The 19848-nt window shown below is 35.7% G+C and overlaps 3 protein-coding genes across 5 annotated transcripts in view; 1 reads left to right on the top strand and 2 right to left on the bottom strand.

The window, feature by feature from the left end:
- The window catches only part of LOC120426882 (SUN domain-containing ossification factor), a 46484-nt gene extending 34123 nt beyond the window's left edge, over positions 1-12361 (bottom strand). For all 3 annotated transcript variants that reach the window (XM_039591684.2, XM_039591687.2, XM_039591686.2), the window contains exons 1-2: positions 11924-12361; positions 4902-5339 (exon numbers count right to left, since the gene is read on the bottom strand). In XM_039591684.2, coding sequence (XP_039447618.1) covers positions 4902-5339; positions 11924-11982 — 497 coding nt within the window. In that variant the 5' untranslated portion in view covers positions 11983-12361. The remainder of the gene's footprint in view (positions 1-4901; positions 5340-11923) is intronic.
- Positions 12362-16188: 3827 nt separating this feature from the next.
- On the top strand, positions 16189-17408 carry LOC120426887 (calcium and integrin-binding protein 1-like). Its single transcript, XM_039591692.2, has 5 exons — positions 16189-16393; positions 16512-16756; positions 16821-16930; positions 17010-17101; positions 17162-17408. The coding sequence occupies exons 1-5, from the start codon at positions 16308-16310 to the stop codon at positions 17181-17183; spliced, it is 555 nt and encodes a 184-aa protein (XP_039447626.1). The 5' UTR covers positions 16189-16307; the 3' UTR covers positions 17184-17408.
- On the bottom strand, positions 17303-18069 carry LOC120426888 (putative oligosaccharyltransferase complex subunit CG9662). The gene is made up of 2 exons (XM_039591693.2): positions 17855-18069; positions 17303-17781 (listed from the first exon to the last, which is right to left on the bottom strand). The coding sequence occupies exons 1-2, from the start codon at positions 17994-17996 to the stop codon at positions 17471-17473; spliced, it is 453 nt and encodes a 150-aa protein (XP_039447627.1). The 5' UTR covers positions 17997-18069; the 3' UTR covers positions 17303-17470.
- Positions 18070-19848: the final 1779 nt, after the last annotated feature.

A 19848-nucleotide genomic window follows, 5' to 3' on the forward strand; every position in this document is an offset into this window, starting at 1 on the left:
CCAAAAATAGATTTTTTTTTGTTTCCATTAAATGTGATGTTTTGAAATTATTGCCAGTTTTTGTATATTTTTTGTCGTTTTTAATTTGCAAAAAAAATGTCCATTGCTGTTTTTCGCTATTTTTTTAAAGTTTGGAACTGTCTCAACTGTTTGCTGAGTTTTGGTCTGGAAAGAAAAACATTAATATGTAATGTTTTACCCTTTTTTCATTTCAAATTCAAAAACTTGGTATTAATCAAAATCTAAGAGTCAAAAAATTTAAAACTTCGCGAAAAAGTATTATTTTGAAACACAAATCAGAATTTAAAAAACCGTTTAAAAAGCTTTAAAAATACTTTCAAAGGTCAAGCAGAAGGAAAAACAATTTTCCTCCATGCCATTTCAACATCCCACTAATGCTCATTATCGCACAAACTTTCCGCACTTTTCTAAGGTCGTCCGGTTGTTTTCGCTCAAAACTTTGCATCGTCAGTGAGAGGAGAAAAAAAATAGAGAAATGCGATTTATTCATGAAAAACCAGCTCAAACAAAGCAAAACGAAGACGACGGCTTGGCGACATTTCCGCTAGCTCGAGGAGAGAGAGAGAGAGAGAGAGAGAGACATTGCATAATATTGGCCATTCTACTAAAAAAACGACGACCGCGACGTAAACGACGCCGACAGTCAAAAAGTGTTTGTGTGCGAGATTCGATCTTTGCTTCGTCGTTGGCCTTTTCATTCAAGTCGCGTGTATTTGTGGTGGTAGTACGACAAAATACAACAACAAAAAAGAAAACAATTGCAAGGGTCTTATTTTAGTTGCGCTGTTTGACAACAAAATGGCAATGTCAATGCCAGGAGGTTCTATCTTGCTTCAAAATCAAGCTGTTGTTTTTTTTTTAATTTTCTCAGCTTCTACTCGTTAAATTTAGTGTTAGTTGACTAATGTCAATCACCTGACTGTCGTTTCCGGAACTCGTGACGAAAGGAAACCGGTCCGCGTGACTCACATGGCTGTGAACAAACTTGGGAGTTATTTTTTCTTCATTTCAAAATTTTCCCTTGAGTAAACGTGTGCCACACCGCGCCACCTTTTCCCATCGGCCACGTTTATGAAGACATTTAGGACGCCACCACCAAGAAGAAAACACGAGGAAAATAAGCCCTCGCAAGTTTTGCTGCGACGCTCAAGAATTTCCCAGGGTGACTGCTAAGTTCTTGTTATTGATATAATTAACGTGAAGCATTATATACTTTATGAAAAATTCAGTTTTCTTTTTTTTTTTTTGAATGATTGTGATTGAAGATTGAACCAATCAACCAAAATAGCTTAATATGTTTCAACTTATAAACATTTATGTTTTAAAATATGACTTCTGCAGTTTTCCCAAATATTTAATGATGATTAGAAAGTTCTGCAAATTTTCAAAAAGACATTTGGCATCATTAGTTGTTCCATTCAAGGCTCCATATAATTTAGCGGGCTGGTGATATAAAACGAGCATGAGAATATTCGAAAATCTGTATCTTACGAAGGGATTTTCTGATCGATTTGATGTCTTCGGCAATTGATAGGTTATGATCTAAAATTTTAATTTCCAAAATATGCTTCTATTTATTTTATTTTTCTATAACATATTATGTTGAGAGGACAAAAAAGGTATCTTTCGCGCTAGGATGATGCAAAGTCTGAATAGAAGATTTAATCTAATCTAATCTAATCTAATCTAATCGAACACAAGCGCAGCCAGTCCGAAGAAAGCATCCTGGAAGAACTTGTGGTTAGATTACGCCTCAAGTCCTTTCTTTTCAATATTAATGATTACAGTACATCCGAGTTACCCCGAAAATGTATAGCAAAAATTAAAGCGGCCAGGCCTACTGCGTTGCATTAACCGCAGAGACAGATTCTGTGAACGGATCACATTTCATAGAATCATCAGGGGCGGAAGGATGCGTGGACATACCGTACCAAACGCTCCGAAACAGTTGTGGTGTGGTGTGTAAGTGTAAATTTGGCAGATAATAATATTTAGGGGCAGGGGGGGAGGGGAGGGGTAGGAAATCTGGATAGGAGAAAGGGAAGGTGTGAAAAAGTCTGAATAGAAGATTTAATTTCTATAAATAAATGAGTTTTTTGCATAAAAAATTTCCATTAAATTGTCAAACTAAATTTCAAAAGTAATTTTTTGATGCAAAATCAAATTTGCAAACGAAAATGATTTTTTTATAGATAGCACTGTTTTAATTGAATAGAGGCATCTTCAGGGTTTTTTTTCAATGATGTTATTTTTTTGCAATTTAAAAATATTTTGTGAAGGCAAAGTACCCCTTCTGAGGAAAATTCATACAACTCTCATTCTATGACGGAATGCTGGTTGTTGAGGTACAGCCTTTTTAAGTTTAAATTTTGTGAAAAATTTGTTTTTCTCAATATTGCACAGCCCATATTTTTCAACTCGCGATATCTCGGAAATTTTTGGATCGATTTACAATGTTAAAAAATATAGAAGAGAAATTCGTACTTTTAACAGTGAAAATAATTTTGAAATTTCGAAATCAGGTCCGACATTTTAAAATGTACAAAATAAGAAAATCGCAAGTTGAAATATAAGGATTTTTTAGGCAACAGTGAGAAACTATATGTTTACAAAATTTAAACTTAACCCTTTGCTACCCAACCCCGACTCTAGAGGGGCTTCGATTTATAAAAAAAATCTCCAAAAATCCATTTTCAACCAATTTTTAATCTCTAAAAAGCATTGGAAAGATGAACTCTTAAAATTTAAGAAAATGTTTGGGTTGGAAGTTTCACTTGATTTATGTGACTTTGCCAATGTTTTAAATAATGTCATTTTTTAGGGGTTAACTTTGGCTGTGTTTTTCACTAACATTTCATATAAGTAAAAAGAAGTTTGCAGTAATTTTTAATGTCTCAGACTATGGCTCTACGCATTTTTCTACAATTTAAATGATAATGGTGCCATCCTAAAGTAGAAAATGTGAAAAACAAGCAAGACATTTAAAAAGTAGTCACAAAACATTTAAAAAAAATAGAAAGGCAAAATGTAATTATAAGAGGTGGTAGAATATGCAATATACTACCAAAACCAAACATAAACTAAACAAGATAGATGCAAATTAAATTACTAAAAATAAAACAAGAAAAACATTAAAAAAGAGAAGTAAACTTTTTCGTAGAACAAAAAGTTGCTCAAAATGACCACCTGAACACGGGAAAAATAAAAATTTTCGAAAAAAAATTGGGCAGTAGAGGGTTAAAGGACATCAACCAGTAGTCCGAGGCAATGTTTTGCTGCTCTTGACAAATTTACTTGTGAAATAGCAAGAAAATGGCCTAAGCAAGGTCCTATAAATAGTAAATAGGAAAATTTGCATTTTGCATCCTATTGACGGGATCCAAATATGTGTGATGACTGAACTAGAATATTCACAAACATCGCATAAAAACTACGAATGTTAAAAAAAGGTGGTTTTTGGGAACTCAACTTTCAGTGATAAAAAGTCAAATAAAAAAATTGGGATGTTTTTCCGTGTAACATTTTTTTCTGAAAAGTTATATTAAATCAAAACCTACAAAGAATCCTACCCTAGAAATACAATGTTGAAAAATTCGAAAATGATTTGCGAAATTCTAGAAAATTGCTCTGTTGCTAAAATAGCAAGATGAGAAAAATGCAAAGAATTTCCTATTTCTGTAGATCAATGTTTTGTGATAATTTGATTGTTGTTTCTACGAATGTTCGAAAAGTTAGATGAATGTAAATGAATTGAAATTATTCTAAGAAAATTGAAAAATAATCATTAAATACACAAAAATCTATCATGATTTTTTTTAAACATACAAGTATTTGAAATGACATTTTTAGAGCTTTTCATAAACATATCGCTGAAATACTCGAAAACGTGGATTTTGAACGAGATCGATTTCATGTATTTGACAAAAGTTTTAGGTTACACGTGTTTCTGGGACACAAAAGTTTAAGCCTGCGCAGTCATTTTTGACATTTTTTGTAGGTTAGTGTTTGTTATCGGATTAAATCGGTTTTGAGTACTTTTGAATGATTTTTTTCCAAACGTAGTCATGAAAACTTAATTTAAAAAAAATCTACTTATTTAAATTTGATATTAGTTTGGTAGAAACTGTAAACTTTTTCTTTCAATTATGAAAATTTCCAAATCATGGATATTTTTATATTACAATATGTTGCCACCCTGCCATTTCCATAACGTAAATATTTTACGAATTTTCTCTGTCGTCCAACCCCCGACAGTCAGTGACCACACCGGGTGCGGACAAGGTTTACTAAATTTACGATCTGCCGCTGCGGATACACTCCCCCAAGAAGAAGCGATCGCAGCCCAAGCTATTATTGTAACACAACCGACGACCAACCACCACTGGCGCACGCAGGTTCAAAACAACAACACTTCTTCAAGGAGATGCATCCCCAGCGTGTTGTCTCTGCGTACAGTGACTCCGACGTGACTTTTTGGTATTTTGAAAAATTATGCGCGTGCAAAAGCGGTGCGACTTTGAGGAAATTCTCTCTCGTTTTTTTCCCCAGTTGTTAGCAGCAGGGAGGTTTATCAAGCGATGTGGAAAAAGACTCCACACAGTTTTTTTTTTTCTTTGCGAAACACCTGCAAAACGGCCAACGATTTTTGCGCTGTTTGATTTCGTTTTACACATTTCATCATTAATTATAGAGAGAGACGGCTCTTCGCCGGCTGTGGCAGGCCACGTCCGTCGACGCCGCATTCCGTTGAAATTTATATTATTTATAACATTGTCTAGCTGCCTCGTTTTTTTGCGTTGCTCTACTGATTTCGCTGAAAATGTTTCCCAACTGATAACTCAATCCTTATCAGCTAAAATCCAAAAAGTCTTCGAACTCACCCGCTGTCGGTGACGCCGGCGTTCTTCGACACCGTCTCCAGAAAGATGACCTCCTTCAAATCCGGCGGTTCGTCCGGCTTGGCCGGCTTCTCCGTCAGCATGTCCTTTCGCCGCGAAGTCCGTTGCGTTTTCTTCCTCACTTTCCGCACACCATCCCTTCTAGATGGATCACTGCCCGCATTTTCACCACCCCCAAATTCACTGACGCCACTTGGCGTGCGACGAACACTTTGCACATTCACTTCCAGCGGCGATGGCGGCTGGAAGGCAGAAGGGTCGCCGCCACTTGGTTTCTTCTCCGGTGAGGACTCCTCCGGATGGGGTTCGTGTTCAGTCGTGGGAACACGCGGTGAATGCTCTTCTTGGTGGTGTTGGTGATGTACCTGGTGACCTAGCGGTTTCGATGCTTCCGAGGCCACCAGAATGAACAGCATGCCACTGAAAGTAGAACGGAAGAGAATAGAAGGGATAATTATCTTTTATTCAATATCGAAATGTTATTCTCTAGACTATTTCCAGATTGGCAGTAGACATGAAAATGAAATTTTGATGGAATTTGCATTGCTGCCAAACTGGAATCCAAGCAATAGAGTCGGTAGTTCTCTAGATTTTCGCAAATTATTTCGCGATTTTGTTTTTTTTTATTTGAATAAAATTTTGTTTATACATTCCTCATGTCAAAAGAAGGAATTTTGCAAAAAAAAAAATGCAAAATGGCTACATAAATTTATGAAACTCTCTATCTTGCTTTAGATGGAATTTTCCGATCGATTTGGTATCTTCGAAGAAAAAAATGTACACTCTAAAAAAAATTATGGTGCATGATGGTGCAATATTTTGAAGTTATAGTAATTTTTAAGATTATAATTTATGGAAATTAAAAAAAAAAGCTTTACCCATATTTTCAATGAAAACAATTTCAACAATTTAAAATTTAGTCTAAAATATCAAATTAGGAAAAATATCGATTTGCAGACTTTTCAAAAATGTCAGAAAATTAAAGCTAATTAAAATTTATTTTCAGCGGTACGAATTTTTGGTGAGGCTGTAGGGCTCGTGCATAAACCCCGTGACCTTTTAATTTGAAATTTTCAATTCCCCGTCCTTGGTTCTTCCTTCATACAAAATTTTAGCATTTTGTACGGAGCGTAGCAAATTGTTGTCAGCTTTTCAAAAATATTTTTCGGGGGTGCTTTTCTTTCAAGTATTTTAAAAATGCAAAAAACGAAAAGAAATCGAAAACATATATCTTGACTTTTTTTTGATAAGGTCCTATAAACAAATGTAAACATTGAGTGTATCCCTTTCACACCTTATGTCAAAGTCCATCGGAGTAAGCGGGATACACTCAATGTTTACGTTTGTTTATAGGACCTTATCAAAAAAAAGTCAAGATATGTACCCAATAGTGGCCTTAACTTGAGAATGGAACATTTTATCAAAATTGTGCATGTGAATTCATCATGGCTCACTATGGCTCAAAGATGTCTTTTTTTAGTCGTTTAAACCGAGGGTGGCCACTCAAATCCCATTTTTGAAACCTGACTTTTTCCAGACTCTTAAATAATAGACATTGCTTAACCAAAGAATTGTATTTTTAATAAAAACAGTTTTTTAATTTCAATAATAATAATCGATCAAAATTCTAAAAAAAAATGAAAAATCAAACCACAGACATTTCTAAAAAAAATACTTCAAAAATAAAAGCACTCATAATTTTTAATTAAACAAACATTAACCATCAGTCTTTGAAAAAAAAAACAAAAATGTTAAAATACATACAATGCCAAAGTTCATTTTAAAAATAGCAAACTATAAAATACTCGGTTTAAACTGGAAATAAAAAGGAATGGAGAAAAGGTTAAAAATCACTTTATTGTTACTTTTATTTTTGATTTTATTATTTTTTGTGTTAGTTGTGTTTGTTTGTGTTAGATTAGATAAATTAGATTAGATTTTATTATTATATTATTGCGCATTTTGCACTTTACTAGAGTCCTGCGCAATTATTTTCATCACAGTATTTTTTCATCACAGTGCTGTTTCATCACATTGATGACGAAAATACCCGTTGCCAAGGCAGGCTGTTTATGTTTATTTATTTATTTCGCGAAAGTTTCAAAACTAATGGCTCCTCCAGTGCAAAAAAAGTGATTCGGTCCGGGTATTCCCAGAACTGGGAAGATTCAAAGAAGACAATTACGATTGCTTGTTCCGGCAGTGGACATCTGGTCTTCGTTACAAGGATGCAGTTTTGTTCGTACCGGCATCTTGGCATACGGCGGTTCCTCGTCTACTTGCTGGAGAGATGACTGAAAACCAGCGGGCGTTGCGCATCCCCAACATCCGGCCAAGGATCCGGCGCTTCCGAGAGTGGTCCTTTCATGGCGGAAAGCACGGGATTCACGAACCGGATTCACGCTACCCATGCAGATCAATCTGAGATGGACGGATACCCGGAGTTTCGCCGTTGAAGAGTTACCCTTCGATACCCTACAGCTTGTCTTCCAATGCCATTTAGGACATTATTAAATTGTTTAAAAAAAAGTACTTCCGGGTTTTACCACAAATAGGGTAATAAATAGATGCTTAGAATTAGACTGATCATTCTGAAAAATATACAGATTTCTTTCTTCCACAATGTATTGTTTTTTTTTATAAAATTCTACATAATCTTCACCCAAAATTGACCAGCAATCGTCCGACAAAATCATGACCTCGAGCCGTGGGAATAATGATACCGTTTACGGACTCAGCGAACACAACTTGAGGTGGCCGATAGAGTTATGCCTTCAAGCACAGCAGAAAAAAAACTCAAAATTTCCAACTATGAGAATCGAGCCAGGAACCTTTAACAGACCATCTTAATGACTTAACTGCCTCGGCCACTACAGCTTGGTGACTAGATTGTGGTCAGAAATCGATGCATTACACTTGTTTTGTTTTGATGGTGTGATGGAAAATAAGTTTGCCAACTGTGATGAAAATTATTCCGCAGCACTCTACTGCGGTGCAAAGTGCGCAAAGTTGGCAGTTCTCAGTCCTGCAAAGCAGTGTGATGAAAAAATCTAGGCCTAGCACGATTGACACAAAACTCTAGGAATTGCTGCAAGGCGCAATATTATTATTTTTTTATTTTATTTTATTTTATAATTTTTACAACTTCCATATTTTTTTCTTATTAGGCCGTTGCAAATATTTTTCAAAGTTTATGTCGCCCCCCCCCCCCCCTTCAAAGTTGGCCTGAATAATCAGGGGGCAAAAATGAATATAAAAGTTTAATCAACTGAAAACCAGTCAAAATGCATTTTCCCGCGTTTATAGGGGAAGGTGGGGCAAGAGGAACAATCGCTCGTAAGGCCGTAATTTTTACAATTTTAATTATTTCCAGTATGAGGAATTGTTGCTAGCAATGCAATTAACTGATTCTACTACCACTTAACCGCCAAAACGACGTATACGCCACGGGGCATAAGATTGAATGAAGTTTTTTCAAAACCTCTGTTTCCTTATAATATTTGGAAGGTACAAAATAAGGCTTAGGGTTTGTTTTAAGACTCATTTTATCAAAATGCTTTTTTTCCTAGATCAGTAGTGTCTCTACCAATGACTTGCACGTATTATAAAGTATGCTTTATGTTTTGGTTATTTTTGTAGAGAGCTTTAAAAAAATCTTGTTTTGGGGGGGCAAGTGTACCATATGGATTTTTAGTATGGAAAAAAATACGAATTGCTGCAGCAACATATTTTATCGTGAAAAAAAAAATAAAAGTTCTTAAAAACTGATAAACAATTGTTTAAAAAATTGTCCATACACGATAAAATAATATCATCTAATCTAATCTAATCTAATCAGACCCTAGCGCAGCCAATCTTTCGAAGGGATCCTGGAGAGTGCCTTAGGTTAGATGACGCCTAGCACTCTTCTTGTCATTTATTAACATTTGTAGTGCGCCATTGCATTAGAATGCATTGAAACATCACAAGCGTTAAAGCGGCCAGGCCTACTGCGTAAAGCCGTATCGCAGAGATGACTCGTAATTGGGTTGAGTTTGAGCACAGAGTGTTCGAACAACAACACAATTCTGAATTGACAGGGGAGGAAGAAGCGTGGGGACACACCACCATACGCTCCGAGATTTTGGTTGTATTCGTTGGGAGCACCATGCTAAGAAGGTTTGGTACTCCGGGACCCTCTGGGATGGGACATTGTATTTCCACGAATGCCCTGGACATTATTTGCCGTGGTTATAGCGCCACAACTCGCTCTCCATACACGATAAAATAATATCATGATAATTTACTATTTATCATCGAAGTAATATTTTATTTTTTTAAAAACGGTCAAATTTTTAGTAAAACACTAGTTGAGTAGAACGTACGAAAAATCAAAAATTTTAAAATCAATTTTTTACATTAAAAAACAGATTTTTTTTAAACTTCTTCTATTAAAGTATCAGTCAAGACCTGGAATAAGATGATTCTAAAAAATCCGACAGATTTTTTAACGTTTTTAGGCCGTTGCAAATATTTTTCAAAGTTTATGTTTATGTTTATGTTTATGTTCAAAAAAAAACTCTAGATATTTAAAAAAACAAAAATTTAAAAAATAAACTATTTCGCTTGTTATTTGTAAATTCATCCTTCAGTATAAATAAAGAGTTAAATTAAAAAAAAAATCTGAATTCTTTCTATGTTCCTTTAAACCGAAAAGTTCAAATTATGTTTAACCTAAAAAATTGCCGAAGACACAAAATCGATCAGAAAATTTCTTCTCAAAATACAAATTTTCGTACATTTACCTGCGAGCAATTCTCTACAAAATCGGTCTTTTTTCTTAAATTTTAATTTTTGTATTTTTTAATTCGACTGAAACTTTTTTGGTGTCTTCGGTATGCCCAAAGAAGCCATTTTGCATCATTAGTTTGTCCATATAATTTTCCATACAAATTTGGCAGCTGTCCATACAAAAACGATGTATGAAAATTCAAAAATCTGTATCTATTGAAGGATTTTTTTGATCGATTTGGTGTCTTCGGCAAAGTTGTAGGTATGGATACGGACTACACTGGGAAAAAATGATGCACGGTAAAAAAAATTTGGTGATTTTTTTGTTTAACTTTTTTATCACTAAAACTTGATTTGCAAAAAAAACTATTTTTAATTTTTTTTATTTTTTGATATGTTTTAGAGGACATAAAATGCCAACTTTTCAGAAATTTCCAGGTTGTGCAAAAAATCATTGACCGAGTTATGAATTTTTTAATCAATACTGATTTTTTCAAAAAATCGAAATTTTGGTCGCAAAAATTTTTCAACTTTATTTTTTCATGTAAAATTGAATTTGCAATCAAAAAGTACTTTAGTGAAATTTTGATAAAGTGCACCGTTTTCAAGTTATAGCCATATTTAAGTGACTTTTTTGAAAATAGTCGCGGTTTTTCATTTTTTTAAATTAGTGCACATGTTTGCCCACTTTTGAAAAAAATATGTTTGAAAAGCTGAGAAAATTCTCTATATTTTGCTTCTTCGGATTTTGTTGATACGACCTTTAGTTGCTGAGATATTGCAATGCAATGGTTTAAAAACAGGAAAATTGATGTTTTCTAAGTCTCACCCAAACAGCCCACCATTTTTCGATGTCGATATCTCGAAACATGTGTGAAATTTTCCGATCTTTTCGAAAACAATATAATTTTCAAATCAAGACTAACATTTTAAAAGTGCGAAATATTGAATGTTTGGCCCTTTTGAAATGTTAGTATTGATTTGAAAATTTTGAAAAAATGATAAAAAGTTAAATAAAAAAATCACCAAATTTTTTTTACCGTGTATCATTTTTTTCCAGTGTAGTCCGTATCCATACCTACAACTTTGCCGAAGACACCAAATCGATCAAAAAATTCCTTCAAAAGATACAGATTTTTGAATTTTCATACATCGTTTTTGTATGGACAGCTGCCAAATTTGTATGGAAAATTATATGGTCAAACTCTTGATGCAAAATGGCTTCTTTTGGACATACCGAAGGCACCAAAAAAGTTTCAGTCGGATTAAAAAATACAAAAAAATCGAATGACCGAAATCCTAGGGAACTGCTCCTGTCCATTTTGTATGACCAAAATTGTTTGGAGACTTTAATGGAAAAAAATATGCAAAATTGTTGGCTAAATTACTTCTATAATACAAAGGAAATACCGGAAATACAAGCTCAAAGTTTAGTCCAGAGAAAAACTAAGTTTTTAGTCGTTTTTTTACATTTAATAAAATTTAAATATTTTGTAATAAGTAAAAACATGCTGAATGATAAACTAAGAATCATATGCATTTTGTTCCAAGTAATTGCAATTGCGCTAAAATTTCAATTGAACTTTGAGAGATATTGAAAAAAAATCCTCTGAATTTTAAGGAGGGTCGTCGCGTTAAAAAATGAAAAATATTTGCAATACATGTTTTTAAAACTGCTAAAAACAGCATTTTTCTTGAATCTGATCAAAATATAACAAATATAGAATTTATTTTGAAAAGGTCCTATCAACTATTGACACCAATGCTATGCTATGCTATGCTATGAAAAGGTCCTATCAACTATTGTCTTTCAAATGTTTAGAGGACCTGTTAACAAAAAAAACTAAACAAATATTAAGTTTCTCTACAGTAAATTTTAAGTTTTAAATTAAAATTTATTAACCATGGGTTTATAAAGCTATTGAGTAGCCACCGTGCCCATTTCCTCTCCTTTCAAGGTGCAACTTTCAATCCCCCTTTTCGTCATCGCATCACGACACATCGTCCCTTCTTTTTTCACTCTCGGGGTCCTTGAAGGGCTGACAATCCCCCGCGGGAAACGCACAAACAACCTCTAGCGAGGAGTACACAAACCAGTACAAAAGGGGTAATCAACAAAGAAAAGTGCCGTTTAACGCTGACAAATCATCGGCAGGCCAGACGGCGCACTGACGCCACAGCTTGAATCTGATGATAAGAGGGACGGTAATCCGGGTACTTCCGGAATCGCTTACCTGGACACCAGCAATATGAGCAGCAGAGTGCAGTACGTGTAGCAGAGTCGGGGCTTCATGGTTCTCCCCGGTGGTCCTACGGAATCTACGATACGGCCACCATTTAGGAGTGCCCTTTTTCCGGGGTCCGTCTTCTGTTTCGGAAGCAAAGGGGGAGGCAAAAGTGACGCGCTACGCAATCGAACGCAAAATTTTTCAGCTTTCAGATTTCGCAGAACAGTTTTACACGAAAAAAAAACACCCACGCGCAATTTCCACCAAATGCTTCTTGTTTCTTGCACTATGGACCACTCGCGAAACCGAATCGGGGTAATTAAACACAAACGCTAATTATTTTGCGCGAGGAAAACCTGACTTTTTTATTCTTTTTAACCGAGCAGAAGAGGAGATTCCACCGAATCTTTGCGTGCGCGAACTGCGAATCGTTGGGCGGTCTGACAGTTGTTCGCAAGAAGAACAAGAAATCTGACGTGTTGTTTTGGGTGATGCAGTATTTTCATAGGGGGTTCGGCGACCTTGGGCAGGATAGCATTCCGGGATTTTCACGTGAAGTGATTTTCGGGAATTTAATGAATATCAGAATAAAACATATCTTGAGTTTTATTTGAAAAGGTCCTATACACATAGGGGACCCCCGAGGTGTATACACTGTAGGTGGGTCCAGGAGGTCAAATTAAAAAGTTCATTTCCAAAGTTTTTTTTTTGAAAAGAACCTGTAAGCTATTGTGTTTCATATGTTTATAGGACCTTTTAAAAAAAAATCTAGATTTTTTGAGTGATTTTATCCAGGTTTTTAAGCGAAGATGGCGTTCGAATGTTGAACGTCCGAAATGTCAAAATCGCGCAGTAGCACCAACATTAGAAAAAAAAATGCGGCTGTCATGCCATAGCACACTTTTTTCGTTATGTTGGTACCACTGCGTGATTTTGACATTTCGGGCGTTCACCATTCGAACGCCATTTTCGCTTAAAAAGCTGGATAGCCTTTTCTTAGTAAGATGAGGAAGGCAAAAACCAGCAAAAACATAATAAATCCCATTGTATATAGGTGCTTTTCAAAAAAATAGATATCAACTAGGATATCAATATTCCAAATGGATATCTAGATTAGGTTTATTTCAGGGCACGATCCAGCACGATCCCTTATGTATGTGTACTGGCCCGAATCCCAAATATGAGCATAATTGCGACAAGACCTAGCGTTTTGACTTTGAAGTTTAAATGGGATTTAACCCGCACCAAGCGTTATGAACGATTTTTTTTAATTTTTCAAAAATCTCACAATTTCATACCTAGTTTGTGGTAGGGGAAATATACCCTTTCTAATCAAACACCTATCTTCGTCATATGGAGAGTTTGATGCTCGATTAAAGCTCCAAAAATACTATTTAGGCTGTAAACTTACCAGCAACAGCACCGCCTCGAGTAAGCACGCAAATGTATGCCACTTACTGGCCAAAAAGATCAAATTTAATGCACTTTTGATCATAATTTCTATTTTGCGAGACCATTTCTCATCATTTTGGTGGCACACACATCCACACGCAAGATCAGAGGTTAACTGCTTAACGAAAGCCGCCATCAATATCTTTTCACTTGCGCTAACGATTTCAAAGCGCTTAAGATATAAAATTGCTTCCAACTACCGGCAACATGTTCTTTTGACCGTTACTAAGTCACTCACTTGAAAAATAATCCCGAAACATGTAAATAATTAGCAAGCGCCATCAAAAAAACAAACGCGCCAAGTCTTTTGACGTTTCAATCTTGATGACCCATTCCAAGCGAAGCCTGAAGAAAACCGAGCGAGAGGCAAAGGCAAATAAAGAACAAAGGGTGGCCACCAACACCACCAGCAGCGCTTGTGGTGTTGCCAGGAAACTTTCTCTATAAATGCTACTTTTCGTGAGTGTTCGCTCAAAATTTCATCAATTTTGGCAGCACGAAGCAGACCCAAACGAAAGTTGGAAGAAAAAAAGAACTAAGCTGAAAATAGAAAAATGGGCGTGGCCCAATGCACACGACTGATTAGAATGCGTTTTTGAAATATTTTTTTAAAATGCTTGTAAAAGGAATAGCATAACTTTTAATAAAACTGAAAATAAACAGAAATGTTCACAAAAAGTTGCTCTACTCGTTGGTGTACTTGGTTTTACTGAATTTCAAGGAACACTCCAGATTATCCAGCATCATTCAAACAAGACCGCTTATTAGGCTTAAAATGGGTTTATTTCCCCTACAGAGAACAATATTGCCGAAGAGTACGAAAAAAATATTCAACTATTGAGAATTTTACAGAACTTATAAGACCGTCGCCGAAAACGTCAACTTTTTATCTGGCGGCAACAAAGCAAAGAGCGAAGAGCTTGAAGAAAAGTGTCGGTTTTTTTTTTGTATGGAGCGTATTGCGTTACGCAATCATGGTGAATATTGCATTTCGATCGTAATATTTCGATCTTAATTTCTCGACTCGTATATTGAGATCATTCGATCGTAATTTCTCGATCTACCATCGACAAATTACGACCAACGATCGAGAAAATCTCGATATGGCTTCGAAGCTAGCTTCGAAGCTCGTTTTCAAAAAAAATAAAAATTCATGATTTTCAGAAATTTTTTAAATTTCAAATAATGTAAAATTTTAAAATTTCATTTTTTTTAAATTCAAAAATTTCAAAATTTAAAAGATTTCAAAAACTTTAAAAAATTTCAAGAGTTTCGAAAGTTTCAAATTTTTCAAAAATTTTAGGAATTTTAAATATTAAAAAAAATATAAAAAAATCAATCAATCCAAAAAAACGAAGTTTGTCGATGGTAGATCGAGATTTGTCGATGGTAAGTTGTAATCTTACTATCGAGAAATCTCTTTCGTGAGTCGAGAAACTACGATCGTAATATTACGATCGAATGCAATAATCACCACGAATAAAAGAACGCTCCCTAATGAAGGGCCGCGAAGGCAATTAAAATAATGAATTAAAAATCTATTTTTAATCCTTTGCGGTCGCACAAAAGGTCATTGTTCTCAGAAAATTAGCTTTATCGCTGCTAATTGTTAAGCAAAAATAAGCAATTTAGGAGCCAATTTCAGAGCCAAATTGTTATCATTGAAACTAGCATTGAAATAATGATCCAGATGTGGATCCAGAAGTTTTTGATTAAAGGATTCTGAAAAAAGTAGTCTGGACTGTATTTTTCATTTTTTTCAGTTTTTGTACTGTTCAGGTTTTAATATTTTTTTTTTTATATTTCGACGGTAACATTTCAAAAGGCATCATGTACATTTTAACACTTTCTGGGTAATTGCATATTCTGAAAGTACTCCTAATAAGCTACCTCTCCACCAAAAATGAGCAAAAGTTACTTCAGTAAACTCTGTTTGATCATGATTTTAAATAAAGTAACATAAACAAAATCTCTGCCATCAGCAGTCCCTGTTTATATAGCCCTGTCAACCTGTCAAATAAAAGACTACATGAACCTCGTGACGAAAAAAAAGCATCATGAAAAAAGTGCCGTGTACATTCGGTGAAGAAAAACGAATCATAACAAAGCGTCCCCCTCAATGACAGCAGGGTGATATAGACGTTGGTGATTTCAAAAGAAGTTATGTTTGTTTTTCTCGAATAAAATTACGGAAGTAATGTTTTATTGAATTTGGATGATCAAGTATCAATAAAAGCAACGTTTTTCATCGTTTGTTATCATTAGAACATCTTATTTTGCTTTTATATTAAAATGGGAATTGAAAATGGATGCTAAACCTCGTGCTAAACATTCAAATGCGTTTTTCTCAAAACGCATAGTTTGTACATGAAGCTTTTTGAAATGTTGGCATCGATATTATTGTTCACAACGATAAAGCTTAATTTTCTGAGTACAATGCTTGGTACAATGACACTTTGTATGACCGCAAAGGATTTAAAATGGACTTTTAAATCAATTTTGAAAAATTAACCTCCGGTCCTTCTTGACAGAAAAGTTCCTACTTGACAGCTCTTTCCAAGAGGACCATAGTTGATCCATCGAAAAAGGTTGTCTTGTCAACATGTTTTTTTTTTATGCTTTAAAATAACAAAAAGTGATCAGAAATGGTTTTAGGCGTGTTTTAACGGTTGTACATAAAAAATCACTTTAGGACCCTATTCTTTTCAAAAACTTTAATTAGTTATAAAAGAATCCCGGAAGCCAACTCCCTTCAAGCCCCTTTGCCATTTTCATACCACCTTTCATAGCACTGTCGTACGTCATCGCGAGTTTGTGTGACACCTGAAAAATCAATCAAAACAAAAATCTCCACGGGCCAAAACATTCGCTGCGAATTTTGCTCAAAAATTTAACTCAATTTAGAATTTCAATGATAAACTAGACAAAATTTAACAAAATGGGCCAAGTCAAGAGCCAGTTCAGCGAGGAGGAGCTGCAGGACTACGAAGATTTGACGTATTTCACCAAAAAGGAAATTCTCTAGTAAGTGTTGGAACAAAGAAGGAGTGCCATTTTCTCTGTGCTCTCCACGTAACAAGTGCTAATTAATTCCAATTTAATCCACTTCCTGATTTCTAAACCAAGTCATTTTCTCGTTTAGTGCGCACAAAAAGTTCAAGAGCCTCGCCCCGGAGAAGGTCGGCCACAACAAGAACGCCCGGCTGTCGATGAACAAGATCCTGCAATATCCGGAGCTGCGGGTGAATCCGTTTGGCGACCGGATCTGCAAGGTGTTCAGCTCCAACAACGGGGAGATATCGTTCGAGGACTTTCTGGACATGATGTCGGTGTTCTCGGACGCGGCCCCCAAGTCGGTCAAGGCGGAGCACGCGTTCCGGATTTTTGGTTGGTTTTGTGGGGCTACTTGGGAGGATTGTTTGATTTAAGGGCTTTGAACGATTTTTTTCAGATTTTGATGGCGATGACATGATCGGGAAGAATGACCTGAAGCAGGTGATTCAGAGATTGACGGGCTACAACAACGCCCTCAGCGATAGCGACATTGACCAGCTGATAACGGTGAGGCTGGATTTTTTTTGGTTTTGTCTGTTTGTCAGTATTTAGACGGACTTTTTTCAATTGAATGTATTAATTCTAGAACATCTTGGAGGAAGCCGACCTGGACGACGACGGAGCGCTCTCGTTCGCCGAATTCGAACACATAATCGACAAATCTTCCGATTTTACAAAGTAATTTTATCTGATCATAACAAAGAAAATTTAAATAATTAAACAATCGTTCAATTTCAGCTCATTCCGCATCAGGCTATGAATCGAGAAACGCCGCATACAAAACGTTTAGCTCAAATTATTCTTCGAACCAAGACAAACCACGTAATCTCTACATCTGGAACGTATTTCTCCCCACTCCACGCAAGATATTATAGCATGTTTAGTGTAAAATTTTGACAATTTTATTCGGTGTCGTGTTTTTATGTACTATTATTATGTGTTTCTCATGCAATAAATGCCTACAATTATTAGTGTAAAACCTTTAGTTTCGATTTTTGTTCATGAGATAGAGTAAGAGAAAAGAAAGTCGCCACTTCCGCCCCTTCCTTAAGGCTGCAGATATCCCGGCAGCTTCATCCGCATGAAGATCCAGGTCGTGAAAAACGACACCAAAATGAAGATGAAGCCCATCGCGATGAGCAGAATCTTGTTCAGCTTCGGCTTGCCCGGGGTGTGCGTTTGGTCCATGATGATAAAGCCAAGCCCTCCGATCGTAAAGAGGAAACTGCTGGCGAGGCCCTCCATAATGTACTGGCCATTCACCCTGTACGGCATAAACGCCACCGGCCGGGAGTGCCCATGCTCGTCCGTCGTCGAACCAACGCTCGGAGGTTCAACGATCACATCATATATGATACCTAAAACAAACCAAAATCAATCGATTAAACATCACACCCCAAAAAATAACCACCCACCCCCCTTCAAACCTACCACCGGTGACCAAGAAGTACGACAGCAGCACGAAGGAGAACACCGTCATGGCCGAGGGCTGCTGGAACCAGCTCGGTTTCTTCAGCTTGAGGTTCGGCACCTCGAACAGCATAAACGGAACACTGTACAACGTTTCGATCATTTTCGTTTTGAAAATCGTAAGGAAATCCCGAGAGAAATTCCTTAGAAAAATGTTCCGGCGATTGCGGCGAGTGACGTGACACGCAAAACAACAAAAAGCTAGAACTGACAGCATGCGCGGTAGCGGCGCTGCGGCTGACGTAAAGTGACAGCCAAACTTGCAGCTTGGCAGTGTTGGCAGTTGAGCCATGTGAGGAATTCCAAGAGTGATAGGTGTTTACCAAGTGTCTTAAGAAAAATATTTTTTAAAAGCTGGTATGGAGTAGAGACCCTAAATAGGGAGACTGGTCTAAGTTTGCTTAATCGATCTGGCAACGTATGTTTGGAGCTTGGCCACACTGATAAGTTTTGCTGGGCGTAAAGGCGAATGCTCGTTTGGATACGTCAAACTCGTGTCTGTTTGGGTACGTCAAATTCACTTCGACCAGTCTCCCTATTTAGGATCTCTAGTATGGAGCTCGGAAGGAACTGAAAACTCCGCACAGGAAAAAATGTTAAAAAACGGTAACCAAAATATTTTTCTTAAGCGGTGCACAGCTGAAGAGGAACAGAAACGAAAAGTAGCGTTTGACGTTTCTTTGCGCGACGCTTACGCAATAGAGTTATCTACGTGCTCATGTATTGCGTGTACGTACACGAAAAAGATTGAGGTTAAATTTTGTACCGGCCAGCAAAACAAATGGTGTGCTAGTGTGCGTGAGCTCGGGCTTTGATAACTCTATATTTTTTATGTAAAAATCTAATAGTTTGGATCTCCTTATTACATAAAGAAATTCAAACTATTAGATATTTTAATCAAAACAAATTTGGAATGAGACTGAAAATTACAAATTCGATATTTTTGTATTGAAAAACCAGCATTGCCTCATGAGGCCGAATATCAAATTGCAGAATCTAAAATTGCAAAAATTTAGAAGGATGGATTTTATTTTTGTGAAGTAAAAATTAGGGAAAATCAATAATAAAAATATTTATTTTTTGACAAAAATCAAAAACGCACAAATTTAAATGTATAAATATTCAAATGCAAGATTTAAAAAACATTTTAGAAATTTATATTTCAATATTTCATATTTTGGAAACTCAAAAAATAAAATTTCAAAAATACAAACATTTAAAAAAATCAAATTGGGTTAAAAAATAATAATTTAAGATATTCAAAAAATATACCAAAAACAAAATTAAATCTTCAAATTTTTAAATTCAAAATTTTTTAAATGATTGATCTAAAATTCAAAAACTAAAAATAAACTTTGGCAAAAAATATATCAAGAAATATTACATCTGTGAATTAATAAATAAAAAAATTTAAAATGTTTAACCTAAACAAAAACTAAAAAAAAAACGTTACTTAATCCACCTTTAGGTGGTTGGTGCCTTCCTCACATTCATGAAGTCAATACATTCAGTAAAAATAGCAACATTCCCCCTTAATATGTTTAACAAATCAACTTTATTACTCATTTCTTTTGATATGGTTCGCAGACCATCAATATTTCTGGCTCATCGGCAAGGTCTGATAAAAAAAACCTATCCAACGATAGTTCGCATGGAAGATTCAGGCAATATTTTTATCACAAAATCTGAAATCAAACCTCTAAAAAGTGTATAAATAACACTTAAGTGCCAATAACTTTTAATAGGGTTGTCAGATCCTTGATGTTTTATGCTCATTTGAAAGGTCTTTCGATTATCTAACTAACGATGGGTCGCATGATGGACCCGGACATCATTTTCATTGAAATATCTGCGATCCGGCCTCCAAAAAGTGTATAAATAACACTTAAGTGCTAATAACTTTTGATAGGGTTATCAGATCTTCAATGTTTTGGGCTCATTGGAAAGGTCTTTTT

Source organism: Culex pipiens, chromosome 2 (assembly GCF_016801865.2).
Source record: "Culex pipiens pallens isolate TS chromosome 2, TS_CPP_V2, whole genome shotgun sequence".
Classification (NCBI taxonomy): domain Eukaryota; kingdom Metazoa; phylum Arthropoda; class Insecta; order Diptera; family Culicidae; genus Culex; species Culex pipiens.

Excerpts from the sequence above, each read along its gene's own strand:
- LOC120426887 (XM_039591692.2), top strand. The coding sequence starts at position 16,308 with ATGGGCCAAGTCAAGAGCCAGTTCAGCGAGGAGGAGCTGCAGGACTAC. Across the intron at positions 16,931-17,009 it reads ACATTGACCAGCTGATAACG|AACATCTTGGAGGAAGCCGA; the intron begins GTGAGGCTGGAT and ends TATTAATTCTAG. Across the intron at positions 17,102-17,161 it reads AAATCTTCCGATTTTACAAA|CTCATTCCGCATCAGGCTAT; the intron begins GTAATTTTATCT and ends GTTCAATTTCAG.
- LOC120426888 (XM_039591693.2), bottom strand. The coding sequence starts at position 17,996 with ATGATCGAAACGTTGTACAGTGTTCCGTTTATGCTGTTCGAGGTGCCG. Across the intron at positions 17,782-17,854 it reads GTACTTCTTGGTCACCGGTG|GTATCATATATGATGTGATC; the intron begins GTAGGTTTGAAG and ends GGTTTGTTTTAG.